The 15,422-nt window shown below is 35.7% G+C and overlaps 2 protein-coding genes across 2 annotated transcripts; both read right to left on the bottom strand.

The window, feature by feature from the left end:
• Positions 1–702: 702 nt before the first annotated feature.
• LOC135198409 (pro-resilin-like) lies at positions 703–2,628 on the bottom strand. Its single transcript, XM_064225942.1, has 2 exons — positions 2,542–2,628; positions 703–2,181 (listed from the first exon to the last, which is right to left on the bottom strand). The coding sequence occupies exons 1-2, from the start codon at positions 2,564–2,566 to the stop codon at positions 806–808; spliced, it is 1,401 nt and encodes a 466-aa protein (XP_064082012.1). The 5' UTR covers positions 2,567–2,628; the 3' UTR covers positions 703–805.
• A 5,803-nt stretch (positions 2,629–8,431) lies between these two features.
• On the bottom strand, positions 8,432–10,141 carry LOC135198408 (pro-resilin-like). The gene is made up of 2 exons (XM_064225941.1): positions 10,027–10,141; positions 8,432–9,755 (listed from the first exon to the last, which is right to left on the bottom strand). The coding sequence occupies exons 1-2, from the start codon at positions 10,046–10,048 to the stop codon at positions 8,572–8,574; spliced, it is 1,206 nt and encodes a 401-aa protein (XP_064082011.1). The 5' UTR covers positions 10,049–10,141; the 3' UTR covers positions 8,432–8,571.
• Between the last annotated feature and the right edge of the window lie 5,281 nt (positions 10,142–15,422).

Genomic DNA, 15,422 nt, shown 5'->3' with positions numbered 1-15,422 from the left:
TTTACTTTGCCTTAGAAATTGCTTTTGGATTGCATTCGATTTGAGATTTGGATTTTAATCACCCAATATTGACAGTCTCAACTCTGTCTCTGATGCCATGTTGAAGTGTTCAATCCAAGAGGTCTGATCCATTATATCTGCTTGCCAAGGTTAAGTATTATTATTATTAAAGAAACTGTTTATGACAAAATATAAATTTAAACCTGAAGTGAAGTTGGAAAAATAATGACTATTGAAAAAAAAGTTGAAAATATAAACAGTCATTATTCTGTCGGGATTTGAAATTCTTGGGCTTCAGCATTCCTTGTGATATAATTTCTTGTGAGAATTATCATTTAATGATCAACACCATTAACACGCTTCGCTTGCGTGACCTGGGTTTGTCTTGGGCCCTATGACCTTTTTGGTCTCTTCTAAACTATCTGGATGAGAGGCTTCGATATAATTTTACTGTTTTATTTTTTTAATAATTTTTTTTGTAACATTAACTGAAGAAATGTCAGTCATAGAGATCTCTAGGATGACAGAGAACATAAAATTTTGTCTTTCGTAACTATAGTCGGTATTTAACCCTGGCAGTTCTCAAACTTTTTCATTGGATATTTTGCAGTACTGTGATAACGATATCAGAACTTTAGAAAATTGTTACCTCATTTGTTCCATATGGTTGATTAAAAGAATTTTTGCTTCTTCAGTATTTATTGTACATAAATATATTAATTATAATGATAGTATAACACTGTTTTGTAAAGGATGAAGTTCGGGCGAGAATCGTAGGACAGTCAAATGGTAAAGGAAAGTTTACTTAAAAAGGAGCTCCATAGGCGTTACTGGGAGCAGCAGGTGCTCCATAGCCATTGCTAGGGGCAACAGGTGCTCCATAGCCATTGCTAGGGGCAACAGGTGCTCCATAGCCATTGCTAGGGGCAACAGGTGCTCCATAGCCATTACTAGGGGCAGCAGGTGCTCCATAGCCATTGCTAGGGGCAACAGGTGGTCCATAAATTTCATCAGGGGAAACACCAGCCCCATTCCCATTGAAACCATAACCGTTACCATTCCCATTCCTTTTGGTGTTACCGTTTTTCTTGCCATTTCGGCTTCCATTGGAACCATAGCCATTGTTTCTTTTGCCGTTGCCGTTTGACCCATAGCCGTTGTTTCCATTGCCATTTCCATTAGATCCATAGCCGTTGTTTCCATTGCCATTTCCATTAGAGCCATAGCCGTTGTTTTGTTTACCATTTCCATTGGAACCATAGCCGTTGTTTCCATTGCCATTTCCATTAGAGCCATAGCCATTGTTTCGTTTACCATTTCCATTGGAACCATAGCCATTGTTTCCATTGCCATTTCCATTAGAGCCATAGCCGTTGTTTCGTTTAGCATTTCCATTGGAACCATAGCCGTTGTTTCCATTGCCATTTCCATTAGAGCCATAGCCGTTATTTTGTTTACCATTTCCATTGGAACCATAGCCGTTGTTTCCATTGCCATTTCCATTAGAGCCATAGCCGTTATTTTGTTTACCATTTCCATTGGAACCATAGCCGTTGTTTCCTTTACCATTTCCATTGGAACCATAGCCGTTGTTGCCATTACCATTTCCATTGGAACCGTATCCATTGCCATTACTTTTCCCATATCCATAAGGAACGACTCCAATGAGCTCATTGACTGAGTAGAAGTCTTCTGCGTCAGCACAGTCGAAGTTGAACCACCAGTCACAGACGAGGTACTGTTGGTTGAAGATGGTGCCGTTGGGGCAGAGGAAGGAGTCCTGCTGACGGCGTCCATTGGGCCTGTCCTGGCAGATGTGGAAGACCTGGCAGCCAGCTTCAGGGTCAGTGTCGGCATAATAACCTGGGACATTCTGGGCGTTGCAGTCGAATCCAGTGTCAGGAACAGAGGCCAAGACGGGATAATCTTCACCAGGAATACCACCACCGGGAATATTTTCTGCCAAGGCAGCAAGAGGATCTACTCCGTAGCCGTTCCTTGGAGGTCCATAAGAATTGCTTGGTGGAGGTCCATACCCATTGCTTGGAGATGGTGGTGGGGCACCATACCCATTGCTTGGAGCACTTGGTGGAGCTCCATAACCATTGCTTGGAGCACTTGGCGGAGCACCATACCCATTGCTTGGTTGTCTTCTGTCTGCCGATGTGACGACTAAGATAGCTAGAAAGTAATGGATTTGGTTTTTATCAGATAGCTTTTTATAATGTTTATTTGATTGATAGAGCTACTCTCTAAAGCTTTATTTGTCATTTTATCACTGATTATCTTTCTTATTTTTTATTTTATTTTTTCTATTATTAGGCGAATAGTCTCTTCTATAATAAACTGAAAAAAAATTGGTGACTGACATTTAAGTATCTAGGTATTAGATGAACAGGCTGGGATACTATTTACTTATGGTGATTATCTTGGATGTGATGATTTAAAAAAGATATGCTGCCTATTAGATTTATTTCATGTTTAATTATTTATGAAGTCATTATTATCTAAAAATTGTCTTTTTAGAGTTTAACTACTCACCACAGAAAACAAGAACCTTCATCATTCGTCCGCAGAATTAGACCAAAATCCGTGTGTTTAGAGCGAGAGACTTCACTGTTGATTGATATCACAGAGAATGTAAGAAGCCTTTTTATACGGTACTTCAACTTGGGCAGGTTTCAGCTCCACCTTATTGACCTTGCATAGGTTCTTCTATAGTAAGGTTTGGCATCACGAAAATGATGTTATTTTAGATCTGGTACTCATGTCGTGTAAAAGATGCTATCATTAGTGGAGTGGTGGCGCATAATTTTTCTTTGAAATTTTTCTTTGGAAATTTTCTATGAAATTTTTTTTGAAAATTTTCTTTTAAATTGTTTCTTTGAAGTTGTTTCTTTGGAATTTTTCTTTTAAATTGTTTCTTTGAAAATTTCCTTTGGCATTTTTCTTTGAGCTTTTTATTTTAAATTGCTTCTTTGAAATATTTCTTTGGACTTTTTCTTTGAAATTATTCTTTCTTTGAAGTTATTTCTTTGAGATTTTTCTTCGAAATTGTATCTTTGATTTTTTTTTTCAAGAAATTGTTGCGAAGTTTTGTACGCGAGCATAAATGTTCAGACCGATGACTGGTGTTGTATAAGGTATAGGAATTTCATTCTTGCTAATTTGGTTTTTATTTCGATTTGCATTCCTGTTTTAACCATTCATTTGACTTCTGAATGAATTTCGAGATGGATTGTGAGGCTCTCTCTCTCTCTCTCTCTCTCTCTCTCTCTCTCTCTCTCTCTTCTCTCTCTCTCTCTCTCTCTCTCTCTCTAATTTCCAAATGGAGATCAGATAGAAGTGCCTATATTTTAATATTTAAAATCTCTAACTCTACCAAAGTGCACTTTTGTATTTAAAAAATATGCATACACACACAAAACAAACACAAACACACACACACATACACACATATATATTATATATGTATATTTATATATATAAATATATATATATATATATAATATTTATATTATATATATAATATTATATATATATATAATATTTATATATGATATATATATTTATATAGGTAATATATATAAATGATATATATATATATAGTATGATATATATATATATATATATACATATAAAAATATATATATAATCACTTATGAGTTGTGATTAGATACTGCATAATGCATACCAGCGAAAAGGTGGTCTTCAAGATGGTATACTTAACACAGTATTCATCTAGCAATCAATCATATTGCCACTAACGATAAAGGACACGTCCCACCTGATTGTCAACATTTTTAGCTTTTCCTTTGTTTTAAATGTCAACAGAGAAAATGAAACCTATTGAAATATAAAATTTAATCAGTCTTGTTATTTAATGCTGAACTGGAGGTGGGAAATTTATTGTTCTATTACTGAAAATTACTAAATAATGGTTTGCTTTTATAAACCTTTCTTTTATGGAATTCTGATAGAGAAAACACAGTATCCTCAAGAACTAATCGTAATTTGCGTTCCTGAAAAGTAAATATTCTAACTTAATCAGTCATCTTACTCTCATCTTAAGCTGCCTTATTTGCTGTGGAATTAAGTTCTTGATTTCCTCACTTGTATGTATTTAAGTTTTATGATAAGCATATAGAAAGCAATATTCATAATTATTATATGAAATATACATAGCTCACTTCACTTATAGATATAATAGAGAGAGAGAGAGAGAGAGAGAGAGAGAGAGAGAGAGAGAGAGAGAGAGAGAGAGAGAGAGAGTGAGTATTTAGAATGGAGCTCCATAACTTCGGGCAACGGGTGCTCCATAATCGCTGCTTGGGGTAATGGGTGCTCCATAAGCGCAGCTTGGGATAGAGAGTTAACGTTAGTACTGCTTAAGGAAGCAGGTGGTCTGTAAGCACTGCTTCGGACAGCAGACGTTCCGTAAGCACTACTTGGAGGTAGCTTGCGGTCTGTAAGCACTGCTTCGGACAGCAGGTGCTCCATAGCCAATTCTTGGAGCGAATCCGTAACCATTAGAGACTGGATAATATCATAAATTAGAGAAAGCCTCAAAATTCAGCGGTGAACAGAAAATGAATAATGTTTAATGAAAAATTGAGTTAAAGCTTTAATTTGCTTAGGTATTTTTATTATCTTTCTTCCTTCCGCCCCCCAAACCCATTAGAGGCAAATCCATCGCCATTAATGTTCCCCTTCCCATTAGAACCATTTCCATGTCTTATAAAGCCATTGCCTCGCTGCCGTCACTCGACGCTTGCCATCAGAATTCTCTCTCTCTCTCTCTCTCTCTCTCTCTCTCTCTCTCTCTCTCTCCGTGACTTACGCTATCGAGAGCAGCACTCACGAAAATGCTCCCGTTTCGGAAATTACCGATATTACATTGGGAGCATGAGTTCCAGAAGGGAATTGTTTTAAACAATTGGAAAATCGAGTTGAGATTCAATTCCCTTTCTTTTCGTGTTATTTTTGTTATTCAGATCGTTCTCATTTTGCTGGAATCTTTTAAGCTAAAATGTTATGGTATGAGAATTTGGCCTTTTCTTATGTGGGTTTTATTGCTTAACCTCAAATTATTGGTGGTTTATGCTTTTATAGGCAAATTCTTTAATGCTTAGGGCTTGTTCTGGCTTTCAAATATTTTTTGTCTCCAAATATTGTATAAAATGTAGGAAAGTAATAGTGTACACACACACAGATATAGATAGATATATATATATATATATATATATAGATATCATATATATATATTCATATTATATATATTATATCTATATATCATATTATAATATTGTATATATATATATATATATATATATATTTATTTATTTTTTTTTTTATTTATATATATAGAAACATGTTTTTGTATATTCGTACATATAATGAATATATTGGTCTTCAGGTATACGTATATGTATACAATTATTAAATTTCATTGACTGAATATCTAAATACGTATTTACTGGGGATGTGTAAGTCTTAATAGTATAATTCTTGCACCATTTGCTCCAAAGGAAAGTAGTAGTGTACATATATGTATGTATGTATTATATTATTTTATATATATGTGTGTGTGTGACTGTGAGTTTTATATATATATATATATATATATGTATATGTATATATATATGCATATATATATATTATATATATATATATATATATATATATTATATATATATATATATATATATATGTGTGTGTGCACATATTTATTATATGTATGTATGTATATATAATGAATGTTTGTCTTTTCTGTATCTAAATTTACATAAATTGTATTATTATATATGGTTTAATTGAATTTTCTAAATAAATGTTTATTGCGAATAGTAATGTCTTAAATTAATAGGTATATTTATTGCACCATCTGTTTGCTCCAAAGAACTAAGGCCTGTTCTGGTTGCCGGCTTCTAGAGTCAAATTGCATACGGTACATTTTCCGGATTTACTCTCCCCAGGTTTCTTTACACAGGGCTGATGTATGCAGCAATCCGTCGTCATACATTCTGGTATGGTTTTAAGATATTTCAGAAAATTACGGATTTTCAGTTAAGAAAAAAAAACGGGTCGTCAATTTTTGCAAATTCATCAGACATAAACACAAACATCTTATTTAAGGGTTTGTCATCCTTGCCAACTAACTCTCATTAAAATATATAATTTCGTATTTGATTGTCCTGTTACCAAGCGTTAGGTAGCCCAGTTGCCCCTCCCCCCTTTGTTATATGCAGGTGTTACAAGATGAAGATAAATAATGATAAAACCTCGACAGAAGTCACTTATCGTAAGGCGTTTATAAAGTATTTTTATAATTTTTTTTATGAAGCGCTAAAAAATAGTACATTTTTATATTATACCAAACACTTATTATAGATATCAGTTTTGTGATGATAATGGCTCTTTTTGGGAACTTACCCTGGAATGTGGATTCCCTATCATTTCGTGAAAATTAGCGTTTTTATTTTATTGAACAATAAGAGGGTTTTCAAACTTTCCTTTAACAATAATAGTGGTTTCAAATATCAAAAATAAGGTTTTTTCCTTTGTACACTTTCGGGGGATGCTAACTGAAGCCGATAGTTTCATTCATTCATTCAATGACTCTCGGAAAATTGATTAAATTACCACAGTGCCACTTGTATATAATAAAATATTTTCTTTCGTGAAGAAACCGAAGGCTTTTCTTTTGAATACACTTCATTTGGACGAATAAAAAATTTTCAGAAGTGGAAATTAAAAAGTCATATTAAAAGTGATGACATTGCAGGTAAATGTAACCTTAAACTAACCTTTTCGACCTAAGTTATTGCCGCTTATGTATGTTAAGTATATTTTTCACTCTTCTAAGTGCATTATTGCCAAATGCTCGATATTAAGATTTCTTATATGATGACAACGGTTGTTGTAGTCTTTTTGCAGCCTTTATTAAAACCCATCTACTTACCATTATGCTTATCTGATTTTATTCATAATAATGACACATTCTCCAAAGCAGGACAAAGAATGTTTGGTGTCGAGACTGAAATCGATTCGGAAATATTCAGTGACAAACATTTTCTTAACTTGCTTGAACTTTCTGTATTTGTCAAATTAACGTAATTTATTGATTGTTTATTTTCTTAAATCAGCCTTGTAACTTAGTTTTAAGTGTTCTCTTATATTTAGTTCAGCAGCTGTATTTTTTTTACGTTAACGTAACGTTCAGTGTTTTTGCTCAGTGATTCCTTCTCTTGTTGTGAATTACCTAACTATCGTGTTAACGATTGTTTTTATTTTGTTTTCGAGTTGGAATGGAACTGTAGTGCTGAGTGGAGGCCGGCCGAAAATAGTTCGGGCCTGTATAAGCTTCTGGACGTACGCTCTTTTGTTGGCAGCCTTCTGGAGATTTATCTCACGCCTTTTTGGAGGAATACTCCGACGGACCTCCCTTGGAAGTGGTTTTCCGTAGATGTGCTGAGCCATCTACGGCGTATGTGCATTGTGGAGTTTGATCACGGCTGTGATAGCGCAGGTTATCGTCACTTGCGACGCCTGTACTCCTGATTCCCGCCGGAGGATTTGGCGGAAGACGTGGTCGTCGTTGTCCCGCCACGTAGGAGGCGTTACGCCAACCACTGTCCTGTCCGTCTTCAGCTGCCTGTCCAGGAGAGCTAAGGGCTCGTGAGGAGGCTCGTAGGGAGGCAATTGCCAGGTGAGAGGTGATTATCCTTTGTTGTCCCTCGGAATTGATCTCGACCCCTGGGTCTACCTGGACAATTTGCGGGCTCCCCCGTATAGCTGCTGGGAGGTTGAAGCAACTTCCGTGAACTCCTGTGCACTTCGTTGTACGCGAGGATTTGCGTATTTAATTATTAATTATATTTGTATATATATGTATGTTATATTGAGTTGTCGGTATTGGGTATTTACTGTCCCTCAGAATATTATTTGAATTAGTTTTAAGTTTAGTACCAACACCGTTAGGTAGGAGATTTAAGGTTTTCCTGTCTTTATTTTCTCTAGTCTTCCTTCAATCTTATAATTATAGGTTAGTGGTTTTTTTTTTTTATTATTGGGCCCGCGTAGTATTATTATTTGAGACTTTGGCATGTTATGTCCTTTCCTTTACTTTGTTATGGTCAGTTTTCAGTATTAGGAGTCCTTGTGAGCTGTTATTTGCTCCTTGTATTTTGTGTATTTAATGTTAAGTTTCCTCACAAGGCTTATTTAGTGTTAAGTGTATTTTGTAATTAAATATTGTTAATTTTGTTCTGGTGTTTGTGTCCACATTCCTCATACCCTGTGTACTTTCTTACTGCCTACGATCCCTGTGATTATTGAAATATAAAGAACCTGTATTACGGCCAAAGGGGTCGTAACAGTATTTTATTTTCATTTATACGTGTCGACTTGATTAGGATAAGTATATGCGAGGTTGATGATCATATTTATTATACAAAATATATATTTATATATTACTGTATATACATCTAATACAATAAGATAAGGGAGGGAGAGAATGGTCTTAAGATATAAAATGTCGTCGTCTATCTTGAAACGGATAACGATTGTTACTTAGAATGGTGCTCCATAGCCATTGCTGGGCTCAGCAGGAGCGCCATAGCCATTGCTAGGTTCGGCAGGTGCTCCATAACCGTTGCTTGGGGCAGCGGGTGCTCCATATCCGTTGCTAGGTTCAGCAGGTGCTCCATAGCCATTGCTTGGGGCAGCGGGTGCTCCATAGCCATTGCTAGGTTCAGCAGGAGCTCCATAGCCATTGCTTGGGGCAGCGGGTGCTCCGTATCCGTTGCTTGGGGCACCACCATTCCCGTTAGAACCATAACCGTTTCCGTTACCGTTCTTTCTTCCATTTTTCTTTCCTTTAGATCCATTTCTCTTTCCATTACCATTCTTTTTTACCTTTCCATTTCCATTGGATCCATAGCCATTATTTCCATTTCCATTGCTTGGGGCAGCAGGTGCTCCATAGCCGTTGCTTGGGGCTGCAGGTGCTCCATAGCCGTTGCTTGGGGCTGCAGGTGCTCCATAGCCGTTGCTTGGGGCAGCGGGTGCTCCATAGCCATTGCTTGGGGCTGCACCGTTGCCGTTGCTAGAGCCATAGCCATTCCCATTGCCGTTCTTCTTGCCATTTTTCTTTCCATTAGAGCCATTAGAGCCATATCCATTTCCATTTCCATTGCCATTCTTTTTTCCGTTACCATTTCCATTAGATCCATAGCCATTGTTTCCATTGCCATTGCCATTAGATCCATAGCCATTATTATTTTGTTTGCCATAGGGAACAACTCCAATCAGTTCGTTGACTGAGTAGAAGTCTTCAGCGTCAGCACAGTCGAAGTTGAACCACCAGTCACAGACGAGGTACTGTTGGTTGAAGATGGTGCCGTTGGGGCAGAGGAAGGAGTCCTGCTGACGGCGTCCACTGGGCCTGTCCTGGCAGATGTGGAATACCTGGCAGCCAGCTTCGGGGTCAGTGTCGGCGTAATATCCAGGGACATTCTGGGCGTTGCAGTCGAATCCAGTGTCAGGAACAGAGGCCAAGACGGGATAGTCTTCACCAGGAATACCACCTCCAGGGATATTTTCAGCCAGTGCCTCAAGAGGGTCCACTCCATAGCCATTCTTAGGAGGCCCATAGGCATTGCTAGGGGGAGCTCCGTAGCCATTGCTAGGAGGAGGGGGAGCCCCGTAGCCATTGCTAGGTGGCTGCCTATCAGCAGCTGCGAAGCCAAGTAGAGCTGAAAAACAAGCCAAGTTTTGTTATCTCGTTCGTAAGGGTTTATTGTATGGAGCTAAAAAAAATCCTTGTTTAGTATTTGTAGTTGCTTGAGTTCCATTTACATGTTTTTTTATATTTGTTACAATCGAAGAGGATCTTTTCTCATTTTACTTATTATTTCACCATACTTCAAAATCATTATATTTCACTAATTATCTTCACAAAATTGTCAGTAATGTATCGTGCATAATTTTCTTCTCGAAAGTGATATAAAAAAAGCGTTCCCTTACCACAGATGACTAGAGCCTTCATGGCTGATTTTGTTTGTAGTAGGCTTAGACAGGGAACTCGTAGAAAGATATCCGAAGAAGGTGTAGTCGCTGAATGATGGTGAGTGAAATAGTGGGTCTTTTTATATGGTTTCTGCTTGAGACTTTTTTTTTTTCTTGCTTGCTCTCCGTACCAGTGTGACCTTGCACGACTGACTATATCGAGGTCAGGCTTCACGAAAATGCTCTCGTTTCTGAGATCATCTATAACACACCCTGCGGGCACGAGTTCCGTAGGAAAATTGGTATATATTGATATCTGTTGATGTGGAAACCTTTCTTCAAGGTTTCTTTTCTAGTGATAATTTTGAATGTGTTTTGGAGAGGCTTGTGATAGAGAAGAATATTTATGAAATTTATATGAACTTATGGAAAATCCATTTTAACTTCATCATCCTGTTTCTATTCTTATTGAATGTAGATATCGTCTATTATTATTATTATTATTATTATTTATTATTATTATTATTATTATTATTATTATTATTATTATTTTATTATTTATTATTATTATTATTTTATTATTATTATTTATTATTATTATTATTATTTATTATTTATTTATATATTATTATTATTATTATTATATTACAGCCAAAACTTTGCAACATGTTGGATAAATAGAACACTAAGACCACAGCAGCACAGAAACTATTACTGGAAATGGAATGTAAAGGAACAAAGAATAACTTATGAAAGGGAAGATAAACAAAAACGGATCAGATAGAAAACAAATTGAGGTATAATGCTGAAGGAGAGCACTGTCATTTATATACTTATTAAAATTTATCATCTTTTTTTATTATAATAATTACCGTAAAATTATAAAGTATATAGAAATGAAAATTGCAAGTGTTTATATATATATATATATATATATATATATATATATATATATATTATATTATATATTTATATTATAAATAAGTCTTACTCACCATCGGGAGCAAACCCGTCTTTCAAGTGAGAATCCAGGGCACTAGCAATTCCTAGTGCCACTGAAATCATTTTCGAAGGCAGCGGGTTCGCCCACTGAACTATATCAGACATTTATTTTCTGTGAAACACCGTTTCTCATATGTTCATTTTTAATATTATATACACACACACACACACACACACACACACACATATATATATATATATATATATATAGTATATGTTAAAGCGTTTACATTTGTGTATAAAATTCCACTATGATATCGCAGTGACTGCAATTATAATACATTATAAAAGGTTGGCAACATCATGAAAATGTGCCAAGTGTCGTGGTACACGAAAGTGAATCTTAAGAGGCCTGTCTTTAATAGGAGAAGTTCATTCCGCTCTCCCCCTCTCACCGTCAAAGTAATCTCCGCTGACCTCACAAGTGACCTCGCTGCCCTCATTAGAGGCTTGTTTATCGGGTTAGTTGACCGCATTTCAGCCCCGCAATAAGGAAATAGTTTACGGATCGTAAATGAGAGTGTGAGGGCGTCTTCCTCTCCGCTAGACTGGTGAATCTTTTTCATTCTCGGGCCATATTTTTTATTGGCGTTTGTGTATTCTGGTCTCAGTTTGCAACAAGCGCCTCAGTGGCGTGATCGGTATGGTCTTGGCCTGCCACCTAGGTGGCTGCGAGTTCGATTCTCGGGCATTCTACTAATGGGTCAGAGAAATGTGTATTTCTGGTGATAGAAGTTCACTCTCGACGTGGTTCGGAAGTCACTTAAAGCCGTTGGTTTCAGTTGCAAAAAAATGAATAAATACTCTGGTTCTATGCAATTAAAAACAACGTAAAACACCATACAAACAAACAAACAAACAATCAGTTTGCAACAAATCGAGAGGTTTGTTTTTGCTTCGTTTGTAGCAGCAGGCTCTTCCATTCTTTGGTCATCGGTAAGGGTATTATTTTGAAAAAATCTTCATAGTAGCACGAGTCTTCAAATGGAGAAACAAATCCACAGTTATGTAAATGTACATATATTTAAATTTAAAACTTTAAGGACAGCTTTCGGGAATCTGTTCGGATTGATAAGGGGAACCGAACAGATTCCCGAAAGCTATCCTTAAAGTTTTGAATTTAAATATATGTACATTTGCATAACTGTGGATTTGTTTCTCCAAGGATATTATTATTATTATTATTATTATTATTATTATTATTATTATTATATTATTATTATTATTATTATTATTTATTATTATTTTATATACAGGGAGCAGACCTTCTTTGATATATGCTTTGTTAAAAATAATGGCAGCTTTTTCAACGAATTCATCTTATACGGGGTCTTTTCAATTCTTCTGATCATTCGTTTTTCTGATTCGGCTGGATTGTTGACAAATAAAACAAATTTTGACAAAATATGAATGTTGGATTTCTACTCAACAACCTAGCCGGGTCAGGAAAACGAATTATCATTGATGTCGCAATACCATGGGACACCAGAGTTGAAGAGAAAGAGACGGAAAAAAATGGATAAGTATCAAGATCTGAAAATAGGAAATAAGAAGGATATGGGATATGCCAGTGGAAATCGTACCCATAATCATAGGAGCACTAGGCACGATCCAAGATCCCTGAAAAGGAATCTAGAAAAACTAGACGCTGAAGTAGCTCCAGGACTCATGCAGAATGTGTGATCCTAGAAACGGCGCACATAGTAAGAAAAGTGATGTTCTCCTAAGGAGGCAGGATGCAACCCGGAACCCCACACTATAAATACCCCCCAGTCGAATTGGAGGACTGTGATAGAGCAAAAAAAAAAATATATATATATTATTATTATTATCATTATTATTATTATTATTATTATTATTATTATTATTATTGTTATTATTTTAATTATTATTATTATTATTATTGTTATTGTTGTTGTTATTATTATTGTTATTTTTTATTGTTATTGTTATTGTTATTATTCTGTTAAAAAGAATGGCAGAATTAAGCGAGTTGATTTTATATATTGTTTTTCTATTTTCTTACAATTCGCTTCTCAGGCTCAAGAGATGTTTCTGAGTAACTGGCCAATATTTGTATTGGGAATTTCTAAAAATTCTAAAAATGCTAAAGGTGATCTTTTATTTTATTAAAACAGGTCTCAGGTCCAGGTCAAGCAGGGGTCGTCGTCAGTGCCCTGCTTGACCTGGACCTGAGATCCTGTTTTAATAAAGTAAAAGATCACCTTCAGCATTTTTATAATTTTTAGAAATTCCCAATACGAACATTGGCCAGTTACTCAAAAACGTCGCTGAGCCTGAGAAGCGAATTGTAAGAAAAAATAGAAAAAAACAATATATAAAATCAACTCTCTTAATTCTGTCATTCTTTTTAACAGCATTTGCCTAAAAGAGGGTCTTCTACCAAAATATATTATTATTATTATTATTATTATTATTATTTCATATTATTATTATTATTATTGATTATTATTATTATTATTATTATTATTATTATTATATTGGCGAAGGACCCCCGTTTGAGGCAAACATCGTTGAAAAGAAATTTCACTTTATGCCGTTGACAGCTGCTTTGTAATTTACATGCTGAAACGAAGAAAAGGAAAAGAAAAAAGAAAATTTACGTTTATTGCCAAGTTGAGAGGGCGAAGTATTAGCGTCAGTGGCATACAGAGTGCCATGCTATTATTATTATTATTATTATTATTATTATTATTATTATTATTATTATTATTATTATTATTATTATTATTATTATTATTCTTATTATTATCATCTATATCTCTATATTTCAATTAGTCTGGAACACTACTCGAACTACCTTCCACCTTCAACTTTCCTTTCGTTCAAACGCTCAACAATTCTTCTGCATCCCCCCCCCCAAAAAAAAAAAAAAAAAAAAAAAAAATAAAAGAAAAAAAAAAAAAAAAAAAAAATAATCAAAAACTGTTACCTGTCAGCTTCTCCAATCAGCACGGTATCGTCTGCGAACATCATCCAGTCCACTTTTCAGCCAGTGATTTATGATCGGTGCGAGATAATTTACATACATACCAGAATGCTTGGTCATGGCCGGTATATATATACGTGCGCATACGCATGGACGACTGTAAGCCGTTGGTCTGGTTCTTAATGAGTGGCACAGAAATAATAGTAATGAGAGTTGAGGAAATACGACGTGCTGATCACTCGAGCGTGAATGCACACATGAATAAAGTCAAGGAAGTTATGGTACTTGTTTGTTCTGGTTAGAAAAAGAAAATATGGAAGAGGTGAGGAAAGAGAAAGCGGTGGCTGGTCAGTGTTAATGGACCGTGGAATAAATTAAAAGTGGAAGGAATAACAACGTTCACGGGCAGACAAGTTAGTTGGTAGTGATTAAATTGTTAAATAAATTTAAGTCGGACATTAAGCACAGCATTGGAAGTAAGCAACCATCAGTCAGTGATCTTGAAATATGAATAAATTCCAAATAAAATGTTGTAAATACTGCCTTAGGAGAAAACGCTGATATGTCATTAGTGGAGAAGCGCCACCAAGGAGAAAAATAAGTCCTTTTGACCATGGGAGGAAATGATGATTGATAAATGGCGAAAATGAGTAAAGAAGACCTCTAGGCGATGAGATAATTGTTCGCCGTTATTTTTAACAGAGATAAATCTAAAGAAGACACGACTTCGGGAATCAACGATGGTAATGGAGGCGGACGAATGTCATTGGTGGAGAGGCCGACGATTGCGTCGATGAAGAAGGAAGTCGTCTGCTGCGTGGGAGTGGAGCATCGTCGACATGGCCAAGATGACACGGGATGATCAGAGAAGAAAGGTCACTGTAACATGTAACGCGAGTAAAAAAACAAGAAATACGAAAGGTAGCATGAGATTAAAAAAAAAAGAAGAAGCGAAGGTGAGCCTGCTTGTGATGGACGGGTCTGCCGGATTTCGTGACGATGCATCCATACTGATTTTTATGAAATTTTCCTCGGTGATTTTTATGAAAGAATTATCGGGTGCAGATTTGCGCTCTCTCGTTGCTCCCTCCTACAGGTGGGTCTCGCCCTCTTGAGTGCTGTTCCAGTTTGCGCGCTTCCATTGGACAATAGCCACGTGACTTTTCATATTATATATATTAATAATTAATTCATCTTGTAATATTTCCAGTTTTAGATTAAGTTTTTAAGCTAACGATATTTATTTGCATTCGTTAACTAGAAATTTTTGCAAATTTTCATGCAGTGACCAAGTTTTTACTTTACAGTTCCATGACCTATTAATTTTTATGAATGCCAATGACAAGCATTGCAGAAACTTAGTGCTTGTAAAAACACGATGAAGGATGTATATTTATTTGTTTATTTGTTTTGTTGCAAGCAGGGATCATGTCTAGAATAAATAGCAGAACGTTCATTTCTT

Source organism: Macrobrachium nipponense, chromosome 22 (assembly GCF_015104395.2).
Source record: "Macrobrachium nipponense isolate FS-2020 chromosome 22, ASM1510439v2, whole genome shotgun sequence".
Classification (NCBI taxonomy): domain Eukaryota; kingdom Metazoa; phylum Arthropoda; class Malacostraca; order Decapoda; family Palaemonidae; genus Macrobrachium; species Macrobrachium nipponense.
Note: the sequence above shows the minus strand (reverse complement) of the source record. Positions and strands in the feature narration are given on the sequence as shown.

Coding starts and splice junctions, on each gene's coding strand:
- LOC135198409 (XM_064225942.1), bottom strand. CDS start 2,566: ATGATGAAGGTTCTTGTTTTCTGTG. Junction 2,182..2,541: donor GAAGGTTCTTGTTTTCTGTG/GTGAGTAGTTAA, acceptor ATTACTTTCTAG/CTATCTTAGTCGTCACATCG.
- LOC135198408 (XM_064225941.1), bottom strand. CDS start 10,048: ATGAAGGCTCTAGTCATCTGTG. Junction 9,756..10,026: donor GAAGGCTCTAGTCATCTGTG/GTAAGGGAACGC, acceptor CTTGTTTTTCAG/CTCTACTTGGCTTCGCAGCT.